A 25,122-nucleotide genomic window follows, 5' to 3' on the forward strand; every position below is an offset into this window, starting at 1 on the left:
CTAAAAAATGATTTTATTAACGTTTCGACGCCCAAATCGGATGTCAAAACGTTAATAAAATACTTTTTTTAGTTAAATTGTGGCTTAATTCCCATTTAGAATAGTTTATTACATATATTGTATGAGCTAATTAGATGAGCTAATCCAAGATCCCACAAATAACTTATTAGAACAACGATTATAAAAACAAATTAAGACTTTTAATTAAAAACATAAGAAATATTAACTGACAAAATAGAAATTGCAAATGAATTAAATACGCATTACAGTACATTAGGACAAAAGTATGGACAAAAAATACCCATTTGTAATTATACATCGTAATGATACATATCAGACATCGTATCATGTACCGACCTCAGCCACAAAGTGTAAATAAAACTAATATACCAAAAAACACAGCAAAATATCTTCGTGCAATTCAATTCTCATTGTGTGAAAAGGATAGGTGCGTCAAAACTACCGCACGAGAAAATCCTCGCACGTTCAAAATTTTTATGTGAAACAGCACTAACCTTTCGAGCAATATATCGTGGCGATAAAATGTTGCTTATCGGCTATCGCCCGAGTATGAACGCCGCCTTACAGTTTCGCCGACCCGATTTTCGTGTTTAGCGACCTCAAAAACCCCCAAGTATGAAAATTGAACTTATTTTCATGAGTAGTTTCTGAGTTGTGAATTTTTATTTTTTTAACAGTTTGAGATGCACTTGCTTACAACAATGCAATTTTCATTTGTCCCTCATGCCAATAGGTCAACCTCTTTCCTGAAGCTCTCCCGAACCGAATGCACAAGGTTTCAACACAATCCGTCTTACTTTAAAAAAGTTGAAGGTTTAGGCGATTTTAGTGCTTTATATCCTCGCCTATAAACACGTTTTAAAGAAGTGTAACAATACGATTAATGGCAAAATTGCACTGAAAAGATTAGCAAATTAGCATTGCCAGAAATGATTGCAGAATAATAAAAAAGCATGTCATAGTTTTTTCAAAATGTTATTAACAATAAAAATTACAACTAAAGCAAAGAGTTAAGTATATTGTTCAAAAAATTTTGAATGATGTGTAATTTTTTCAACATTCTGATTGTTTTTTGGTAGACATTTATGCAACAGAATATTAAAAATAATCTTACGTTTCGGAGATCTGCCTTCGGATTCAGTACTTGGGGATCTGGGCCTCTTCTCCGACTTCGAAGAACATATGATTGTCTCTTGATTATTCTCTAAAATAGTATCACTTATATTAACAATACATTTTTCCTGAAGTTCTACAATATTATCACTAACTGATGCTGTATCTATATCTATTTTAAATGTACTTTCAGACTTAAAACGGCTTTCCTCCTTTTGTACTTGTTTCATTTGCTTTATGGGTAACAAGTCAGGAATTTGAGATTTGTTTTCAACATAGTTCAACTCGATTTTCATATTTGTCGTACAAGACCGAGTCATTGCTCCGACTGTTCTTAGTCGTTTGACAGGAGGAGGCGCACTTTTCTGTTTATTTGTAGTAGATGGTCTAAGTTTTATAGTAGTCTTGATAGGTGGACGTGTTGAATTAAAGTTTATATTATTTACACTAGTAGATACAAGAGAGTCAGCCGCACAAGATCTATCTCCCCAAATTGGTTCAAAATGTTTCAGTTTCCAAGGATCCACCTTGTTTCTTTCTTTATCAGCTTCTAATTTAAGTTTTTGTTGGTTTTCGGGTGTAAATTCACCTTCTGCCAGCCGATCTTGCCATTCCAAGCAAGCTCTAGCAAAAAATTCATTGTTCAAACCTGAATTGCTCATATCTACACTATTTGGGTCGTTATTTACAATATTTCTGTCGACGCTGGGCAATAATTGAACCAATTTGTTTTGATATAGGGTGGGTAAAGCTGCAAATGTAGCCTTGTTAAGCAAATGACGTAAATTTGTATTGACTAAGATAGAATCTGGAGTTTCCAAGTCAATGCAACCTTCTTTGGTTTGTTCAAGTTGTGCAGCTTGGGATAATTTTTTGTTAGATCTCTTTCTTGGTTTCATTGTGAATCCAGGAATTGAGGCGAGTACTTCTTTCATCGTTGGTGTTCTTGTTGTAGGCACTATGGTTGCAGTTGGCTCTTCAACTGCTTGTGGAGGTAGAGGTTTAACTGAAATAAAAATAAAACAGATTACGTATTTTCAACAAAAATATAATTTACAATATAAAAGTAAATAGTCCACAGTACATCGTCCTTTTTTGAAAATGATTACAAAAGTCTTGAAAATGGTTTTAACTGCGTCGTTTGAGCTAGCCGCTAGTAGTGATGTTGATTATAGTTACTTTCGAGTAATCGTTACAAATCGTTACTTTTGTATAAAGTAATCATTTACAGTATTCTTTACTTTGATTACTTTTGTTACTTTTGTATTTGAGTAAAGGTAATCATATCGAGAATTGCATTTCTCAGTATTTCGTATAAGATCCGATATAACAACGACCTTCACCGATCTACTTAATGGATAGAAATTAAATGATAAGTAATCTATTATGTTAAAAATTATTAAAAACAAGGGGTGCCCGACATAATTTGTCCAGACTAATTAATAATTAAAAATGATTTTTTTTTTATAAATTCTACTAATTTTTGGCCCGGGCAGATATTATTTTAGATTTTTGGATCATAACAATAAAATAGACATAGCCAAGTCAATTAGGGAAAAATAAATGATTTTTAGGGAAATAGTGAAACAGGAAAAAGTTTTCAATAGAAAAATGGGTGGAAATGCATAATTGCAGTATGAAATGCATGCAAAAGTACATAAACATTCATCCATGATTAAATTGAAGAGCATAGGACTCAATGAGTCTCCTTGTCTTATTCCGCTGCCTATATCTATAGATTCTGTAAGTTGTTCATCTAAACTGACTTTTTTATTTTGTTGTTATGGTAGATTTTTAATAGTTTTTATGATATCTAAGGGATGCAATTCTCTATTATACAGAAGATGGATTACATCTGTGAGTCTTAACTCTACTCTGTCAAATGCTTTCTTCAAGTAAATCAGACATAGAAATTCTGGTCTATTATACTCTATTGATTTCTAAGTACAGTGGAACCCCGATAATTCGGCCCCCGATAACCCGGAAGTCCGGCTAACCCGGACCGATTTTCATCAGATAAACATTTTGATTTTCAGTACATATTTTGTATTTTGACGATGACACCCGTTCTGGGCGTCGAAATGTTAATAAAATTATTTTTTCAATTTAATTGTGGCTTATTTCCCATCAAAATAATTAATTATCAGATAAACATTTCAACAATAAAAATGTATGTATGTAATATATTAATATAATATTTGAGAGATAATGTGTATTTGTGTAATTTGAACTATACTATAGTAAAAATGACTCATGGCACAAGCCGGCAGAAACAACAGGCACCTGTCTGTAGTATTCCTTTATTTTTTATTTCAAACTGTGTTAGCATTGTTTAAGAAAGACTATTTAAACAATTCTTCTTTTATAAATGGTCTTAGTCACTGTTCTTAATACATAATAACAAAACATCGTTCCGATTGTGACTGTATGAATACAGTATTGTATTGTATTGTTCGCTTCCGTGTGCTTAGGTTTGTGTTTGCGTGTTTTTAGTAATTTAGATGTGTAGGTACTGTGCATATTTATATATATTTCATGTTATTTCAATTCTAACGGAGTTTATCTGTAAGTATACCGTATTTTATTAATTTTTACCATATTCTCCGGCTAACCCGGATTTTCGATAACCCGGATCGGCCGCGGTCCCGATTAATCCGAGTTATCGAGGTTCCACTGTAATTCGCTTTATGACGAATATTGCATCGTTACACGATCTTCCAGTACGAAAACTCTGTTGTTCATCTGCTAAACTTATCCTCTGTAGGTCTTGTAAAAATTTAATTGTTAGTTTTAGGGTAGTATTTAACAAGTTGATACCTCTGTAGTTTTCTGGCTGCTTTTATCTCCTTTTTGAATAGTAAAATTAGTTCGCTTGTTCTCCATTATTCCGGTATTTTATTGTGTTCTGTCATTGTCTGTTATTGTTCTGTCATTGCTGCTCCACAATATCAGTAATCTCGAGTAATCTGTTTGCATCAATTAAGTGCCAAAAACAAACCCTCGAAACTCTAGATGACGTACCTTAACAGTAACCCTAGGCACCCAGGTGCTTCGGAGGTCTGTTCTGATTGCATATTCGTGTTCAGTGAACCCAAATACCACGAAATAAGAAAATCTGGCCCTTAATATATTGATTTTAACATGTTTATGCATTTTTCGATGCGTTTTATACACTTTAAAATGTAATAATGCATTTCCACCCATTTTTCCATTGTATACTCTTTTCCAGACGTCATCCTAATCCTAAATACAATGCAAAAAGTTTCAAAGTCTCTAGGTACCTACTATATTTAAAAATATATTTATTCCTGTGTTTTTAGTGTTAAATGCCCTGGTCTAATAAAAACAATGCCATACCTACATGTAAAATTACAGTTGATGATCACAGTTTAAAATATTATCATTTCTACATTTTTTCCGGTCAAGCTAGGTATTTTTTTTCTAGGCCTGATAAGAATAGTGTGTATTTATTATTAAAATCTAATGTGTTGCATTTTTATTTTCAGAGGAACAAACATCTGTGAATTATCTACCTCGGCAAATCGTATCGTATAGACCAGGGGTGGGCAAACTTTTTTTTAGTAAGGGCCACAAAATGTTTTTGGTCTATTACCGAGGGCGGCAATATTTATTACCTTAACATGTTCGAATTTTTAACTTTTTACTAATTTGGGGTGGGGGTTGAAATCAACATTTCAAACACATTTTTGTGATTTTTTTAAACTATGGTATAATTATTTTATTTTTAATTTAAATAAACATATTCAGTACAATTAAAAGAATATTAAAAAAAAATTTCAAGACCAAATATTGAAAAATTAGTCAACGGTGACAAATTTTTACAGACACCTCAAAAAAAAATGGATTTTGCAGTAGATATCGGAACTCTTCATAAGATCATTGCAAATGAAACAAACAGATACTTTATTAGCTTATGAGTTTCTTGAGGTAACGCTGTCGAGTTTTTTAGTTTTAACTATTTTTGAGTTTTTGACATCACTGGGAAGTCAAAAAAACGAAATTTTTTGTAAGAAATTGTGAAAATCAACATGTTTATTATTGTTAAACAAAAAACAAGCATAAAACAAAAAATATCGCGACAACGTTACCTCACGAAATGTCTAAAGAAAATCTATGATAAACTTCCGGTGGATCTGTCAATTAGTTTTTGAGTTATCTACCGCCTTTGAAAAAGGCAGTTTTGACAACAACGCGTTTAAAGTTTTGACAACTTTTATTTTCAATTTCTTTTTTGTTTGTCAAATCGTGATGCTCATCGAAATATGTTTTTGAATGGCGGAGTAATTTACAAAACAGAAGGTAACAGCTGTTGAACGTTTCTCACTACGCTCAAGCTGCTGCAAAGCTAGTCGAAGATATGGATATTAAAGATGCTGTATTTCTGTTAATTTTACTCCGGTCAAACTCATATTTTCATAGAGTATTCTTGAAGTTATGCCTTCTTCTTCTTGTAGTTCCTTCTCCTATCGGAGGTTGGCTATCATCACAGATATCCGTACGTTTTTGGCGGCTTATCTGAAAAGATATACTGAGCTGCAACTATATCATCCTCTTAACTTTCTCAGGCCGGAAATTCTTCTTCTATCTATGGATCTTTTACGCTGAATTATGAACCTCAATATCTCATATTTAGCACCTCTGGTAGTATGACCGAAATATTTCAGCTTTCTTGTTTTGATATTCTTTATCACCTCGCTATCCTTTTGTAGCCTTCTTAACACTTCTGCATTTGTTAGTCGTTGGATCCATGGTATTTTCAAGATCCTTCTATAGCACCACATCTCAAATGCTTCCAACTTCTTTATATTGTGTACTTTTAGTATCCAGCTTTCCATTCCATACAACAAAGTCAAGAAAACGTAGCATCTTAAGGCTCTTATCCTCAGCTCCAGAGGAAGGTCTCGATTAACAAACATTTTTTTCATTTTTATAAATGCTTTTCTTGCAAATTCTTGTCTTAATTTCTCTACCTTGGTCATTGTTTTCATTTACCCAGTTATGTGTACTTTTATGTTATTGAAGGTATGTACTTTTATGCCATTTTCGTTCGTTGCAATTCGGGACTGCACGCTGGGGTTTGTTTTGGTTGGATCAGGGAGAGCAGCATATGTGCCTCCTGATGAGAGACTAATAAGTTTCGAAACCGGTAGAGGTGCTTGCAGCACTCTCTGATTGGACTGGAATATGGTTCGGCTGTGTTTTCGTTTTGCAACGAAATTGAAAATGGTTATTCATGTATGTACTTTCATTTACTTACCTAAAATAATAAAAAAAATCGAAAATTTCAAAATGTTTAAATCATACCCTTGTCACTCCCTAAATAACATTTGCACTTATTTAAGCACGCTATTTCCCTCAAATATATGTATTTTTTATTTTATCTACAAACCTATCTCTTTTGCACTAATATTGTCCAGAAGCTATTTTCTGGCGGTTTCTTTGCAATTTACTATTTCATTTGGGAATAGACCACAATTTAAGTTTGAAATTAAATTTATTTGACGTTTCGATTTCCACTTCGGAAATCGTTATCAAAATACAAAACATTAATAAGTTAGCATTTATTTAATTAGTAGTTTAATTTATTAATGTTTTGCATTCAATTTGATTCAATTTTTTTTCCGCGGGCCGCAAAAAAATGTCTAAAGGGCCGCATGCGGCCCGCGGGCCGCACTTTGCCCACCACTGGTATAGACAGACATCTGTTTCTGTTTCTGGGTATATGCTTTGTTAAATGATTTACCTCCCTATGTTTCAGCTACTTCTCAGCGCCCGGTAATCCTGTAAAACTCTTCATAGCCTTCGCCCTTCATAGATAAAATTTTAGTTAACTGTACTGATACCGAACACTCGTGGAATACCGGTCCGATTCCGATATCAATCGATTGTAGATACAATACTCAAATAGGTACTCGCTCTGATACGATTGGTACGAAGTAACGAAGTAATCAGAGTAATCAAAGTAATCAAAGTAATCAAAGTAACGATTTGCCTCTCTGTATAGTAATCGTTACTTTCGGTTTTCGTAAGTAACGAGTACTTTGTAACTAATAGTTACTTTTTCAACATGACTAGCCGCTAGCCTACCACTTTCTGAAAAATTTCAGAGTGCAAGTTGGACTCGTTTACGCACGCCCCACTCCTAACCTGTAGCTCTAGCGCGGTTAGATTTTGTTGATTACGAAACTATAATTTTTTATTTGAATCAAAACATTATACGTTAAAATAAAATAAATTATTTCTGTCGGACAAAAAAAGAGGGCTTTTTTTTTGCTGATCGTAGAGTCCGACACTTGCAAAATGTCAGTCTATAGGTATAGCTCGGTACAGTTTGTTTATTACAAAACTCTTAATTTTCAATTAAAAGTAATTATAATTAATTACTAAAGATTGTCAATCTCTTGGCCGACAAAATACCCCGCACAAACCTTATGGAAATTAGGTCCCAGTGGATTTAATTAATATTTTGGGAAAATACCCTTTGAAGCATCCTGATAAAAAGTTATCATGGGCACATCTCGATCGTATGGAGGATTTTCAAGATATAGAGGCACAAACTCGGAAAATTATAAGATTTACCGGGTATTCCACTGAGTTACTGGTTATCTGGCAACATGTAGAAGTTTGGATTAAATAAAAGTACCAGTAGTCTAGAATTTTTTCCTGGCTATCCAATGGCGACTTTTACTTTTACCTTGACCTTCAACGGACGTCATCTTCTAGAGTTTCGAGGGATTTCAGCATTAAATTGATACAATGTGTTTCATTGGGAAAGTAACATACGTTAACTGTAGAAAGAGGACACTTAGGCGGTCTCAAAAATACCATACTTAATGGGTCTGACTTCACTAATAACAAAGATACTGTGTGTTTTATCTATTTTGCCATTTTCTTATTTTTCTCATAACTTTTTAACCACACTGTATATTTATTTTATATTTGGCATGGAACAATTATTAAAGGTGTATAATAAATTAATGTATTTAAAATTGAAAAAAATCCAGGGCCGGATTAAAAAATATTGGAAAAATATTCCGACCCAAAAACAACACCCTGTACATTGAATTTTTTTAAAATAGATTTTGCATTTGAAAAGAGGATGAAAAACTAAATTTAATGGTATACTTTGAATTTTCGGCAAAATGATTTTTCTGGTCAAATTTTGAATTTGAATTCTGAAATTATGGGAATTGCAAAAGCTCGAAGTAGAAAAAAAATTGAAATACGACTTGCTAACCATACTTTATTTTTATTTTATATTTATCACTGAGTATTCTTTAAGGTGTCCAATCATTTAATTTATTTACAATTATAAAAAAATCCAGGGGCCGGATTAAAAAATATTGGAAAAATGTTCCGATCCAAAAAAACACCCTGTGCATTAAAATTTTCTAAAATGAAATTTGCATTTGAAAAGAGGATGAAAAACTAAATTTAGTGGTACACTTTGAATTTTCGGCAAAATGATTTTTCGGACAAAATTGTGAATTTGAATTCTCAAATTATGTGAATTGCGAGAGCTCGAAGTAAAAAAAATAAACTGTGACTTAATTTTAATTAATACTAATATTTAATGTAAATTGGTTAAATGTTAACATTTTAGTGTTTTTTTTATTCTGACGACAAATAATTCATAACAAATATTTACCTTTAATTAATGAATAAACCATAAAAGAGTCCACAAAAAATACATAATATGTAACTTTAAGCAACGAACTATCTTACAAATTAAAAAAAACAAAAATTTTTCCAAAAAATAACTTATCAAAACTATAGTAATTGTTCAAAGTGGCCACCACCTTGTCGAAGACAAAGTCTTGCTCTTTTTGTTATTTGTCTGACTGACTTCCTAATATCGTCAGGGTTATTCTTCATTTATTGGAAGGCTTCTCGAGTCCGCTCAAGAAGTTCTTCCCTACTACTTATTTCCTCGTTATAAACTTTGGATTTTAGATATCCAAAAGTTATTTTTCTATTTTTTTTAATGCTTAAGATAGTTCGTTGATTAAAGTTATGTATTTTTTATGGACTCTGTATTATTTATTTTTTAATTAAAGGTGAATATTAATTTGTTATGAATTATTTGTCGCCATAATAAAAAAAAATACTAAATTGTTAACATTTTAACAATTTACATTAAATATTGGTATTAATTAAAATTAAGCCACAGTTTAATTTTTTTACTTCGAGCTCTCGCAATTCACATAATTTCAGAATTCAAATTCACAATTTTGCCCGAAAAATCATTTTGCCGAAAATTCAAGGTATACCACTAAATTTAGTTTTTCATCCTTTTTTCAAATGCAAAATCCATTTTAGAAAATTTTAATGCACAGGGTGTTTTTTTTGGATCGGAACATTTTTCCAATATTTTTTAATCCGGCCCTGGATTTTTTTATAATTGTAAATAAATTAAATGATTGGACACTTTAAAGAATACTCAGTGATAAATATAAAATAAAAATAAAGTATGGTTAGCAAGTTGTAAGACGTATTTCAATTTTTTTCCTACTTCGAGCTTTTGCAATTCACACAATTTCAGAATTCAAATTCAAAATTTGACCAGAAAAATCATTTTGCCGAAAATTCAAAGTACACCACTAAATTTAGTTTTTCATTCTCTTTTCAAATGCAAAATATATTTTAAAAAAATTCAATGTACAGGGTGTTGTTTTTGGGTCAGAACATTTTTCCAATATTTTTTAATCCGGACCTGGATTTTTTACAATTTTAAATACATTAATTTATTTTACACCTTTAATAATTTTTCCATGCCAAATATAAAATAAATATACAGTGTGGTTAAAAAGTTATGAGAAAAATAAGAAAATGGCAAAATAGATAAAACACCCAGTATCTTTGTTATTACTGAAGTCAGACCCATTAAGCATGGTATTTTTGAGACCGCCTAAGTGTCCTCTTTCTACAGTTAACGTATGTTACTTTCTCAATGAAATACCCTGTATAAACAGATTACTCATGGGTTTTTGGGATCTGACCTCCGGAGGACGTGGTGGCCAGGGCCACTGCAAGGGACGTCATCTTCTAGAGTTTCGATGGTTTTCGGCATTTAATTGATGAAAATGAATTACTGCAGGGTTTTTTGAGATCGCTAAACACGAATATGCCACCAGAACCGACTCCCGGAGCACCTGGTTTCCAAAGTCAATGAAAGGGGCTCCTGGAGTTTCGAGAGTCTTCGGTACTACATTGATGCAAACGTTAGGGTTTTTGAAGTTGCTGAACACGAATACCCCATAAGAACAAACATCGGAGTACCTGGTGCCTAAGGCACGTCATGCTTTGAAGATTCGAGAGCTTTCGGTACTAAATTAATGTAAACTGATTACTCACAGGTTTTTGGGAACGTGAATACGCCATCTGATCCGACCCACGGATCACCTGGTGCCTAAGGCAGGTCTTCTTCTGGAGTTTCGACAGGTTTCGGCATTAAATTGATGCAGATGGGTATAACTCATGGGTTTTTGGGGCTGCTGAACACAAATACGCTATCAGAACAGACACCGGGGTACCTGGTGCCTAAGGCACGTCATCTTCTGGGTTTCGAGAGTTTTCGGTACTAAATTGATGCAAGCGGATTACTCTTGCGTTTTTGGAGTTGCTGAACACGAATATGACTTAGATAAAATACTCTGGAGTATCTAGTAACCACGATGAATAACACTATCAAAATAGAATATAGTAAACCGATCTTAAAATAAATGAACGAAAAACATTGTCAGATATAAATTGAGTTTATGTTTATAAATAATTAAAACAATTGAATAGCACAACATAGTTATTTTAATAAAAATATGCAAATAGCAAAAAAAATCTTTTCACCAATTTGTAGGCTTTCTTTGAACAGCAACTAAGAAAACCTCCGAGTCCTCGGTGTGTACCAAACCTTTTGCGTCAAGTTAGTACCGAAAACTCTCGAAACTCCTGAAGATGACGTGCCTTAGGCGATAGGTGCTCCGGTGTCTATTCTGATGGCGTATTCGTGTTCAGCAACTCCAAAAAACCATGAGTAATCCATTCGTATCAATTTAATGCCGAAAGCCCTCGAAACTCCGGAAGATGACGTGCCGTAGGCACAGTGTGATTCGTGGGTCGGATCTGATAGTGTATGCATGTTCAGCAACCCCAAAAACCTAAGAGTAACCCACTTGATTCCTCCGAAACTCCAGACGATAACATGTTTTGGGCATCAGGTGCTCCTGTGTCTGTGCTGATCACGTATTCGTGTTCAGCAACCCCAAAAACCTATAATTAATCCGTTTGCTATAATTTATTGCACCGAAGACCCTCGAAACTCCAGGAGCCCCTTTCATTGATCTTGGAAACCAGGTGCTCCGGGAGTCAGTTCTGGTGGCATACTCGTGTTTAGCGACCTCAAAAAAGCCTTCAATAATTCGATTGGATCAATTAAATGCCGAAAATGTATTTGCTCCGTGCGGACCATGGTGGAGATACAGTCCGTAGCGTCGAAATATGACAATTTTGGCGATTTTTTGTAATGTTAGTGTCATTGTTTCCATAACAAATTTTATCAAAAATGGTAAATAAATATTACATATTATTAACGTCAAATATGTCATATGTGTATCATATGCTTAACGTCAAATAGTGGTCGCCAAAAATATCAGGCGACTACGTAGGTGTCTTGTCAGTCATGCACGGAACGAATAGAAACCGAATGTAAACTTAGACTAATTACTAGACGTTTCATATCCAAACAAAGCGTTGTCAGGCGCGGATCTAGAAATTCATAATAGGGGGGGGGGCAGATTTACCGAAAATATTATTATCATTATCCAGATTTAGCCATACGGCTCACGTTCCCTCTAAAGCTCTGAGCACAGTGCGGTTCCAGTATAGCTTGTAGTTGTCGTTTTCAAACATTCTGTCAGCGACGAACTGATATCAAGGAAGATGGTCGGTTTGGAGAAGTCCCAGTTTATTGGCTAATTCCTGGTGCATAATATTTCCTACTGAGTCATGGCGTTCTTTATAATCGGTATCGACTATCACCTGGTAGCCCGCTGTAAGATGTTGGATAGTTTCTTTTTGCTTGACATCCATATCGGCATTTGTCATTTTGGACTTGAGCGTCTTTGACTACATATTTCTGGTAATTTTTAGTTGGAATAACCTGATCTTGAATAGCAAGTCAACCAATAGTTCGACAATATATTGCCGACATATTTTTGGCTGAATCAGCCAAACCAGATCTCATTGAGATGTCGCCCATGCATAGGTTCGCATTTTTTTCTGGCTTAGAAAGATGGTTTATGCGCATTGCTTGTTCCATCAGTTTACGCAGCGCTGTTTCATCTACTGCGCAAATTGGTCTATTTAAAGGAGATTGTAGTGCCGCGGTAATGTTATTCTCTCTACTGCACTGAGTGGATGATATTTTTGTGTCTTTGCGAGAAGTGTTCTTGTTTTCTACTGAAGACTTTCTAAATCCGTTTTTGACCATTTTATAACTCCCACGGCTCTTACTTCCTCTAAGGAGAAAATTCACTCATCCCAGATACGTACGGTATCAAAAGGATTGAGCTCTAGAGGCGCTCTTTCCGTGCTATCGAGTCCTAGGTGACTTGGTATGCTGGAGTATCTTCCAAAAATGTTCGTGTGTTCTTTAAAAAGTGGTACAGCTTTCAATATGGTCTATCTATAGAGATGTTCATTCAGACCCAACTATTTTATGGTTTCTAGAATGTTCTTCGAAATGATTTCAGTAGTAGAGAGAATATTAGGTATTGTCTGGTACTTCAAAATCTACGTAGTTGGCGATCTTTTCGTTATATCTGACACGTAGATTTTATTTTTGTTAGGTATAACCACATCAATTAGTGTTGTTTGTCTCATGAATTTATTAACTAATATGAAATATGTTCCATTATTTGACACTGTTTGGTCTGTAATCCCAGTTTTGTAATTGTTATTATCAAGCATACTCTCAGGAACGTATTGATAATATGGGAGATAGAGGAGTCCCACTTTGATAGCTATCTCTTAATGAATGATCTTTCCTACTGAGTTATGCCGTTCCATATATTCAGTTGCAGCAAACGCTTAAAAAGTAATAATTGCATAAGTTAATAATTCAAATAAAGCATTTTGCATAAAATAGTTACACAAATTGATAATTTATAGCAGTAATGTTCTTTGCTGAAGTCGGGTTAATTGTAAAACTGTAAAAAAATAAGAGACTGAATGCAATAGGGGGGTCCATGGACCCGTTGACCCCCCTCTGTATCCGCGCCTCAGCGTTGTCATGAAGCATCTTCACTAAAGGTAGGTGATTTGTGACGGTATCGAAAAAGTACAAGTAGACTACCAGTGTTTAAAAAGAATTTTGTTTTTTATACTAGACTAAGAGCCGCTATAGGTGAAATTTCTTAATCATTTTAGGCACGATAAGACCCTATAACTTAAATAGTAGAACCTAAAAGAAAACGTTTAAACACTGTGCCGTCACTTTTCAGTGGCACATGCGTCGACAGTGGCGCATCAAACTTTCCACTTATGGACAGGATAAATAAATTAAAAGTTACCCTCCCTTACTAACAGAATTAAATTTTTTTTATTTTTTTAAGTTTTATGTGATTAACACATAGGATTCAGCGTAATTTTAACCCACCACCCCCTTCCCCCTGCCCCCACCATCAAAAACTTCATTTTTCGTTTTTATTTTTTTTTGGTGAGATGCAATCAATTTTAAAATTTCAAAAATTCACACGCATAGCTGAGGTTTTAAAAGAAAACGTTTAAACACTGTGCCGTCACTTTTCAGTGGCACATGCGTCGACAGTGGCGCATCAAACTTTCCACTTATGGACAGGATAAATAAATTAAAAGTTACCCTCCCTTACTAACAGAATTAAATTTTTTTTATTTTTTTAAGTTCTATGTGATTAACACATAGGATTCAGCGTAATTTTAACCCACCACCCCCTTCCCCCTGCCCCCACCATCAAAAACTTCATTTTTCGTTTTTATTTTTTTTTTTGGTGAGATGCAATCAATTTTAAAATTTCAAAAATTCACACGCATAGCTGAGGCTTTTATAAAACATGCCTATTTTTTTATAGACCCATAGGTAGAGTGTACATAACCTCAAAAAATTAAAATAAATTTTTTGTTTCAAAAAAGCGTATAACTTTTTTTGAGGAATAGCTGCAGGTCTAATTTTTTCTTAATCTTGTGTGTTTTATCAAACACTGTATTTTTAATTTTTTTTCAGATTTTTCCGTAAGGCTCCCCACCTTCAAAAATCCGAAAAACTGTTTTTTGGGGGGTTTTGGGGGATTTTCCCTATTTTATAGACTTCATAATATATCAAATCAATTTTGTTTTTATAGGTTATATGTAACTTGAAGTAATTGAGTCCTTTAGAATATTTAAAAATCAGAAAAACACGTTCAAACCCCCAAAACCCCCTTAAAAAACAGTTTTTTGGATTTTTGAAGGTGACCAGCGTTACAGAAAAATCTGAAAAAAAGTAGAAATGTAGTGTTTGATAAAATACACAAGACTAAGAAAAAATTAGATCTGCAGCTATCCCCAAAAAAAAGTTATATACTTTTTTCCAAAAAACAAATTTTAAAAATTTTTTGGAGGTTATGTACACTCAACCTACAGGTCTATTAAAAATAGACGTGTTTTATAAAAGCCTTAACTATGCTTGTGAATTTTTTTGAAATTTTAAAATTGATTGCATCCCACAAAAAAAATAAAATCGAAAAATAAAGTTTTTGATGGTGGGGGCAGGGAGAAGAGGGTGGTGGGTTAAAATTACGATGATCTTATGTCCTAATCACATAGAACTTAAAAAAATGAAAAAATTAAATTCTGGTAATAAGGGAGGGTATTTTTTAATTTATGTATCCCGTCCATAAGTGGAAAGTTTGATGCGCCACTGTAGACGCATGTGCCACTGAAAAGTGACGGCACAGTGCTCAAACGTTTTCTTTTAGGTTCTACTATTTAAGTTATAGGGTCCCGTCGTGCCTAAACTGATTAAGAAATTTCACCTATAGCAGCTCTTAGTCTATACATTTGCGTCATTTTTTTTTGTCAGACAACTAGGTACTTTTTTAATAAATATGTATTATTTGAACGTTAAAAAAAAATTAAAATTATGACTTTGTTTTCGCAAAACATAACTTGCCATAATAGGGAACTTGCATAAAATTTTAAATTCGAAAAAATGGTATAAATCACAACAGAAGATAATTTAGAACCTGTATCAAAAACAAAAGTTTTGTTTGTCTTTCATCATTTTATAGCCTTTTATAGCATTTTATAGTTTTGTTTATACCAGCCACCCCAAAACGCATCGTGACGCCACAGGGTTGTATGTTTACATTCTACACCAATTATATATATATATATATATATATATATATATATATATATATATATATATATATATATATATATATATATATATATATATATATATATATATATATATAATTTTAAATTAGACATTATAAACGTCAGCAGAAAATACAGTTATGTGACGTTACAAATGTTTTTGATCGTTTGAACTATTCATAGAAAATTTGTACTTTTACAAAATGGTTTTATTTTCAATAGTAAACCTTCTTTTCTTTCCTTCAAAAACTGTATCAAACTGGAATCTCAACAAACTGGTATATTTTATTACAATGACATACGATAAATGTCATTCGAATATAAATATTTTTCCTTTATTCCCCGACGACGATCTGGCTAAATACCCAAGTAGGTGGAGGCCAATAAACTAAAGAAGAAGAAGAAGAATATACGTAAATATAACCGTAAACTGAACCACATAGTCAAACTCTGTGACGTCACGGGTAGTTTGGACTATTTTAAGATAAAGAAGACTTTAAATTTGTACTTCTAAGTTATTATGAGTTTTTGAAGCGTGAAATTTTGGAAATCTCATTTTTATACAAAACTGAACATTATTATGTAATAAAAAAAATGTGCAAGTTCCCTATTAACATATTTACGTTGTTAAACTGACGAAACGAAACTGTAAATTTGTCGGACAAGAGATCGACAATCTTTAGTAATTAATTATAAGTACTTTCAATTGAAAATTAAGAGTTTTGTAATAACAAAACTGTACAGCGCTAGAGTGACATCTTGCGGGTGTCGAACTCGACGATCGCGCCCTCTTTTTTGTCCGACAAAAAGAATTTATTTCATTTTAACGTATAATCTTTCGATTAACATTAAAAATTATAGTTTTGCAATAACATAAACTAACCGCGCTAGAGCCACAGGTTTAGGCGTGGGGCGTGCCGAAACGCGTTCAACCTGCACTTTGAAATTTTTCAGAAAGTGGTAGACTCGCTCAGACGAAGCAGTTAAAACCATTTTTAAGACTTTTGTAATCATTTTCAAAAAAGGACGATGTACTGCGGACTAAAAGTACAATATCATGGAAAGTATTGTCACAATTGATTACTTTTGTGTCAAATTATCTTGTAACGTGGTCGTTGCGTATGTTGCTCCAGGTAACAAAATCAGTTGAAGACAGAAGGTTCGCTTTTTTTTAGGACATTTATTTTAGAATCAAAACATTACAAATGATAAGATAATAATTATCTAACTAGGCTAATTAGGCTAATTATTAGCCTTAATTACTAGTCGTTAATTTCGTTAATAAAATATATTTATAACCTACGTATCGAACATTAGATTCGGATTGATGAGACGATATCTGGTGCATGAATGAATACTACCGACGATCGCGTGGATTTAGGAATTACATTTATTAATATGAAACGGACATATCGCTGTCCCGGTGGAACACTGACGTAACTGCAAATTTATAGAAAATGAGTTTATGTCGTCACTGGGTCCAAACTTGGTTACCCCATTCGGCAAATCACTGTCAGGCGTGTTGTTCAGCTTTTAGCCACCAGGGAGCAGATGCGTCATAGTTGAAAAATCAGCCGACCTCGGAGAAACAATGACATAATGTACAGTTGTGCTTCAATAAGTAGAGTGTGTGCTTGTACCTACGGTGCTACATTGACACAATTGTATTTTATGTTATTGAAACCTTGACGTAACTGTATTCTGTGTCATTTTTCATCTGGACTTCTCCTTATTGTGGGGCAACATTGACGTAAGTGCATTTTATGTAAGTACTATTTTTATGATATTATTAGATTTAAATGCATCATAAATGTTCCAGTGAACACTATCATCCTTCCACTACTGAGGTATCATCATCATCAGAAAAAGCAGACATAAATATACACCAAGATCCCCAAACACCAATACTTGGTAATGCTCTCTTGGTCAAGAAGGAATTAATTAGGAATGCTAAAAAAACAGGAGCTCCTTTAACGGTTAAAGAAATGGATTTCACCGAGTTTTACGATGTAAAAGCGCTGTACAATGAAATGTACTGGATGTTAACTTAATGATAACTGAACTAATGTTACTTTAAAACTTAAAAGGGAAATATTACTTCCTGTATAAAGAAAGTTATAAACGAAAGTGAACGAAAGTTGATGTTTGCCAAAAAAGAAAGAGTCTGAGTTCGTCCGAATAGTTTTCACCAAAATGCCATCTACGTAGGGCTTACTCTTCAAAAATTCCTTTAGGTGATAACAAACTAAAAGATTTGAAACAACTGCTTTCAAAACATATGATTCCTGGATTTTGTAAAGCCTTTTACGATTCAATTTTTCGTTGATACTTTTTTTGTAATTTCAATTTTATTTTTAAGTTCCTTTTTATTAAAAATGTTTGCTTTTACTACAATTTTCAATTTGTTTAATAAACTTTTTCAATGACTTTTTGTCCTTCTTTCCACGCCACGTTTCAGAACTAGCTAGATAACTAAAAATTTTACAAAATGAGTATGTCTGTGGAAATTATTTAGAATATTATATGAAAATTTAGAATTTAGTTTTAAAGATATTATCTTTAAAACTAAATTCTAAATTTTTCTTTCTAAAACTAAATTTTAAATTCTTAATTTTTCATCCCGTTTGATCACCAATTGCAATTATGTACTTCATTGTTGCCACAAAATGACTGTGGCAACAATGACGTAATTGCAATTGGGGATCAAATTTAGGGATGAAAAATTAAGAATTAATTTCGAATGTGTAGTAGAGTTACAGTATATCACGGTGGCCAAGTATAACTGCAATACTAATCCAGTAACTCTATTATGATTCATTGCATGAGGTATTAAGTAAAATAGTTTTATATTTTTGGCTCTCCTGAAAAGTTACACTTTTGTAGTTGCGTCATTGTTCCACCGGGACAGCGATATAAGGAGAGGAAAGCTCGCTCAGTTCGTCAGCGGAAAAGACATGTAGGGAAATACGATGATCAACGCTCGTAAAAGGATAGGGAAAAGGAAAACCGTCGGATTCGTTCAACACATCAAAACGACGGCGGAAAATAGTCGGGGATAACTCACCACTTATACCTCGTTGTTGTTTATTATTCTTCGATCAACGCTCCAAGAAGAATAATCAACAAGGCTTTTCGTTCCGACTTTTATATTGTACGAGACGGTACAAAAACATGTTTTACTTAATTCATTGGCGTACTCTAGCTAGACGATAAAATTATATTATCGTCACACCCCCTTCTCCTAAAAAAATTTTGGAACAAAATTTTAGCTATATACCTAACTATAACTTATAACTATAAAAAAAGAGAAAAAAAAACGTCTTTCTGAAAATTAAACTCACGAATATCCTTTAATGCACTAGCACTAACGTATGTATCGTTTCCATATTGTCCGGTGTTCCATCCTGGAATGGGCGGCGGCGTTCTTACAGCACTGTCCTGTGGCAGGCGCAACACTGCTGAGACCTCGATGATGACTTCCATTTTGATAAATGTATATAATACATGTAATAATGTATGTAATGTATGTAATACAGACGTGTCGTTGTATAACTGGTGTGATGAGTGTGAGTGTGGGGTTGGGTTAAGGGAGTGAATGGAGTCATGTACTATCGTCGTGAGCCGGTTTCATATCTTTAATGTGAACTTTGTTAATTGTTTTTCCCGTTGCATTCTTTAACTGAAAAATTACTTTGGATAGTACTTTGTCAATCGTATATGGACCGGAAAATTTGGGAGCTAATTTGGCGTTCAGTTGTTTGGCGGCGTTGGAAATGTTGTAATCTTTCTTCATGACTTTGTCTCCGATTTTCGGTGTCCACTATCTGCGGCGTAGATTGTAGTAGTGGCTCTGTGATGTAAACGCTTTGGCCAAATTGATTCTTACCAGTTCGAAAGTTTCTCTTAATTTATTTCATTTGTACGTTGGTGGAATTGTGTCAGGCGGATTAGGCGCTTCTATAATTTCACTGGGTATGTCTAGTTCGTGTGCAAAATTTAAAAATGCTGGAAAGAATCCGGTGGAGTCGTGGTTTGCCGAGTTGATTGCGAAAGTCAGTTCTGGGATGTATGAGTCCCATTTCTTGTGAATGTTGTAGCAAAATTGAGCAATCATTGTCTTGATTACCCTGTTTGCTCTTTCTACTGGGTTGTTCTGTGGGGAATATGGCGGAATTGCGATTTTCTCGATGTTGAATTCTTTCAGTAGACTTCTGAATTTTCTGTTCTCGTACGAAGTGGCATTATCTGATATGAGTTTGGTTGGACACAAAAATCTCATTATTGTTTTGTCCTTTAACGCTTTACAAACAACGCTGGCTGTGGCACGTCTTACGGGAACAATTTCTACCCATTTCGAAAAAGTGTCTTGGAAAACGATTGCGTAGATGTTGCCTTTGCTTGATCTTGGTAGTAAGCCGATCATGTCGGTTGTGACGGTGTGCCACGGTTGTTCTGGGATGGAGGTTGAGAATATTTTTCCGGGAGTCTGTTGCTGTTTGAACATTTGACAGCTGTGACAACTTCTGACGAATTTTGCGGTGTTTCTAAACATGTTTGGCCAGTAATATTTTCGTGCCAGTCTTGCTATTGTTTTGGCTAAAACTAAGTGTCCGGATGTTGTTGTTTCGTGGTTTTCGGATATCAGTTGTGTTTAGGCAATACGTAAAGTATCCTTAACAATAGTAACCTATACTTATTGTACGGTTATAGAGTATATTCCCATAGGTAAGCTGGTTAAGAGTAGATAACGATTTTTCATATGTAATTTAAAGTATTATCTGCATAAATGGCACAAAGAATATTTGCTACGAGAGGTATATGGTTCAAAATGCATACAGTATCACGACTAATAAGTTATGTTCACATACATGTAGAGTACTTACAGTTTTATTCCTTGATGACGTGTCACATCAGAGCTCTGATTGAATTCCATAATCCATTTGGTTCATTTGTAAGGCACTCACTAATACGCTAAATAAATCATCGTCGATAATACTGAGCAGATTGAATTATCTGAGCGGTATAAAACGATAGCAAAAAAAGCCGGTAAAATGCGGCCTTTTTACGAATAGCGGGAGCGTCGATAGATTAGAGATGATTCTCGTTAGGAAGCTTTTGACGATCTGCCCCGGCGAGGGGTTCAAATGCGAGTCTCAACAATAACCTGGAGTTTCCAGAAAGGTTACATAAATACTACTTGAATTTTAAGTAATCAGTAGTACAGGGGCGTAACTAATTATTTTAGTGAGCCGTGTATAATATATTTATTGTACATATTGCCGGGGGCGACAGGCGAGAGAGATGGCCTATATCACCTCGAAGAGAGGGGATTGGCAAAGATGTGCACAACGATAAGAAATGTTTGAAGAAATTAGAGTTTATATACACAAGGGGTAACAACGATAAAATGGAGGAAAACGATAAGTTTTCCCCCTAGGGATAGATTTTAATCTTCCAGGGGAATCACAGCGATTTTCGTAATACCACGAAGAAAATCACCGTGAGTAGTGTGAATCTTGACAGTACGAACTAGACCATCCTTACCAGGCAATACATCTATTACCCTGGCAGTTGGCCATAAGAGTGGAGGAGTACCATCCTCCTTCAACAGAACCAAATCCCCGATCTTGACAGGGTCAGTAGGGTCGGTCCATTTATTTCTTTGCTGCAGGAGGCAAAGATAGTCTTTTTTCCACAATTTCCAAAATTGCTGTTGAATTTTACTAATACGCTGAAAAAGATTCAACCTATTTTCAGGTATCTCTGAAACACTTGGTTCAGGGGGCGCGGTTAAACTTCTTTGAACTAAGAAGTGAGCTGGAGATAGGAAAGCGAAGTCATTGGCGTCAGACGACATCCTAGTGATGGGTCTCGAATTTAGAATAGCCTCGATTTGGCATAATACTGTGTTAAACACTTCAAAGGTGAAGTGGGAATTTCCTATAATTCGATAGAGGTGATACTTCACACTCTTTATTCCTACCTCATGGAGGCCGAATTGATGGGGGTTGCGGGGAACACCCATCTTGAAAGTTATGGAGTTTTGAGTACAGAATTCCTTAATCTGTTCCGAATTATTTTGATTTAAGAAAAAATCATAGAATTCGCGCATTTCATTTTTTGCCCCATGGAAATTTGTGGCATTGTCGCTCCAAATAATACTGGGCGTGGATCTTCTGGCAATAAACCTTTTCAGAGTAAGAATATAGGCTTCTGCGCTTAATCCTGTGACGAGTTCGATATGAACACATTTAGTGCTCATGCAAATGAAATAGGCTACGTATGCTTTGTAAAGCGGTGCCTTCCTCAAATGTGAGGACTTAATTAAGAAGAACCCCCCATAGTCCACTGAGACGACTTGGAAGGGTCTAGTGGGGAGTACACGATCGGGATGCATATCTGCCATCTGTTGAACAGAATTGGGTGTCATGAATCGGAAACAGTTTACACACTTACGAATTAAGCGTTTAATCTGTCTTAATCCGTCAATTGGCCAGTACTTCATTTTGACATACGAAAGTACTGTTTGCGCGCCTGAATGTAATAACTTATGATGAGCTTGAGTCAAGATTAGTTCTACAACTCGACATTTAGAAGGAAGTAGAATGGGGTGTTTTTGATTATACGATATGGGGGCGTGTCGGAGACGTCCTCCCACACGAATCAGCCCATCATTATGTTGTAGGAAGGGGTTGAGTTTACGAATGGCTTTATTGGTCACGAGTTTAGCATTTTTCAATTCAAGAATCTCTTTTTTAAAGTAGATACTTTGGATATACCTGATGATCGCGTGATCAGCGATCTCCATTTCGGGTGGCGTCAATATATCCGTATCTCGTGGAGAGTTATTTATTTTCTTTTTAATATTACTGATGAATCTAAAAAGATAAGCGACAATTCTTTGAATTTTACGAAAAGAAGAAGATTTAGCGAATATATTTTCAAAGGTGTCGTTGAGTTCGTGATTTGTTGCTATGTTTGAGACAACTGACTTCCTTAATTCAGGAAGATCATCCTCAAGATGAGGAATTTGATGAAGAGAAAAATCGATGGGATTGTCTCTAATAAAGCTAGGTCCGCATAACCAGTCTTCGGTGGTCTGGGGATTATCAAAGACATTTATCCCTCTGGAAGCGGGGTCAGCGATGTTTTCGTGACTTCTGACGAAATAGAAATCACAAGGAAAAGTTTCCAACAAGGAATTGACCTTTTGAATTCTGTTTTGTACAAAAACGTTCCAAATGTGTCTTTTAGAAAGTATCCAAGACAAGGCAATTGTAGAGTCAGCAAAGAGATGAGATGAGGATATACTCAAATTTTTCTTGAAGATGTGAAAAAGTCTATGAGCCAGAGTGACTCCCAACACTATTCCACAAAGTTCCAATTTGGGAATAGTGAGTTTATTTTTTAGCGGAGAAATTTTGTTTTTAGAAGCAATAAGCCGCGACGATACAGAGAAGTCTGAGTATGTCGCTCTGAGATATACACAAGTGCTGTATATTTTTTCCGATGCGTCGGTGAAAATAATTAATTGAACATCAACAACTTTCTTTTGTAAGAGTAAGCATCGAGGTACCTTGACCTCTTCTATAGTTTTGAATGTCGATAAGAGGTTTTGCCAATTTTTCATAATGATGGGTGAGTCAATGGGTTGATCCCAGTCCAATTTCTGGGACCATATTTCCTGTATCAAGAGCTTAGCGTTCACAAGGACAGGGGATAACCATCCTAGCGGGTCATACAAAGTAGCAATGTAGGAGAGAATAGTACGTTTAGTAACAACATTAGCCAATTTGAAGATAGGAGTTTTAAACGAAAAGTGGTCGTGTTCTGAATCCCAGAATATGCCTAAGACTTTATCAGATCCCGTGAAGTTAAGACTGACTTCAGAGACGGGATTTAAATTGTGTTGAGACAGAAATTCTGAAGAACTGCAGTTCCACTTGTGGAGGAGGAAACCATGGGTTTCTAGCAAAGAAGTTAATTGTTCGAAAAGACAATTTAATTCATGAAGACTGTTAGCACCGCTGATCAGGTCATCCATATAGATAGATTCTTGCAGAACACTAGTAGCAAGTTCGTGGGTATGTTTGTTGTTGTCAGCGATGTGCTTGATAACTCTTTGAGCGATAAATGGGCTACTTGGGAGCCCGAAGGGTAATCTTTGAAATTGATAGCACCGTAAAGGCTGCTGAATATTGTCCCTAAAGAGAAAATTTAACAGAAATGTTTCAGTGGGACAAATGGCGATTTGTAGGAACATAGCCTTGATGTCGCCTACTAGTGCGAATTTAAACTGACGAAACTTAGCGAGAATGTCAAAAAGTTCATGTTGGACGACATAACCTTTGTCTATGACGTCACTGAGGGAGATTCCCGTAGACGATTTATTGTTTGGATCGAAAACTATACGAGTGGAAGTAGTAGAGTTGGATTTGAAAACGGGAAAGTGAGGGAGAAAGTAATTAGGTTTACCTGAGTCATTTAGCATTTTTAACGGCACTTGAATTATTTGTCCGTTATTGAGATATTCCGATATAATGTCCTGATATTTTTCCAATAAATCAGGGTTGAGTTGAAAACGTTTCTCGAGACTGAGAAAACGTCTTTTTGCCGAGAGAAACGAATTTCCCATGTCTATATCTTCGATAGGGAGTTTGAGATTGAGTGTGGACTCATATCGTCCATTGGGGAGAACATTAACATGTTTTACAAAATTAATTTCAGCGGGGTGATCATTAATGAGATCGGTGTTCTGAGGAGCGGCTTCTTCCAGCTCCCAGAATTTTTGTAAATGATCGGATAGTTCCTCGTTGGACACTACCGGCTCATTTACGGCGGAAGGAGTGTTATGAGAACAACAAGTAACGAGAGAGTTTGAATAAAATTCCAAAGCCTTTTTAGTATTTTTCGACTTAAGAGCAAAGTCTGGAACTGACCCTGATATCGTGTACCCGAGTAGAGTGCGTTGAAGAACGGGAAGACCTTTTCCCAAACGAATTATTTCAGGTTGAATGATATCGTTATACAGGTCTGCACCGAGCAGGATACCAATTGGGGATGTTACATGGAACATCGGATCACCTAATGGTATCTCTGAGGGTATGTTTAGTTTGCTCGCCGAAATAGAAATTTGAGGAAGCGGATTTGTTATCTTTGGGAGTACAGAGCACGAGATGTCAAAAGGAACGTCGTTAGCGACAGCGAAAATTGTTGTATCTACAATAGATTGAGACGAGGATGAGGTGGAGTTAATTCCATTGATCCGTAATTTTCCATCTCTAGTGGTGAGTGACAGTTCCTTTACGAGGTCAGCACTAATAAATGAAACCTGTGAGGCCGAGTCTAAAAGTGCCTTTGCGAAGACCCTCTTGCCGCTAGGAGCGACAAGATAGACCTGGAGTGTGCTTAATAACACCAAATGATTATCAAGCGAGGCTGCAGATAGAGCCATTGAATGTGGAGTCGAATTTTGAAGATTAACTTCCGTTTCAGGAGCTCTAACATGTGAGGGCCCCTGTTGTGAATTACCCTGTGTATGGGAGTTATTTGAGATAGCGGTTTTATTATGATTAT

General features: G+C 35.0%; 1 protein-coding gene across 3 annotated transcripts in view; it reads right to left on the reverse strand.

The window, feature by feature from the left end:
- Window positions 1-25,122, reverse strand: part of LOC114333906 (polycomb protein Asx) — a 200,000-nt gene that overhangs the window by 157,057 nt on the left and 17,821 nt on the right. For all 3 annotated transcript variants that reach the window (XM_050659418.1, XM_050659416.1, XM_050659417.1), the window contains exon 2: window positions 1,136-2,140. In XM_050659418.1, the coding sequence (XP_050515375.1) occupies window positions 1,136-2,140 (1,005 nt within the window). The remainder of the gene's footprint in view (window positions 1-1,135; window positions 2,141-25,122) is intronic.

This window comes from Diabrotica virgifera, chromosome 8, assembly GCF_917563875.1.
Source record: "Diabrotica virgifera virgifera chromosome 8, PGI_DIABVI_V3a".
In the NCBI taxonomy this organism is placed as follows: Eukaryota; Metazoa; Arthropoda; class Insecta; order Coleoptera; family Chrysomelidae; genus Diabrotica; species Diabrotica virgifera.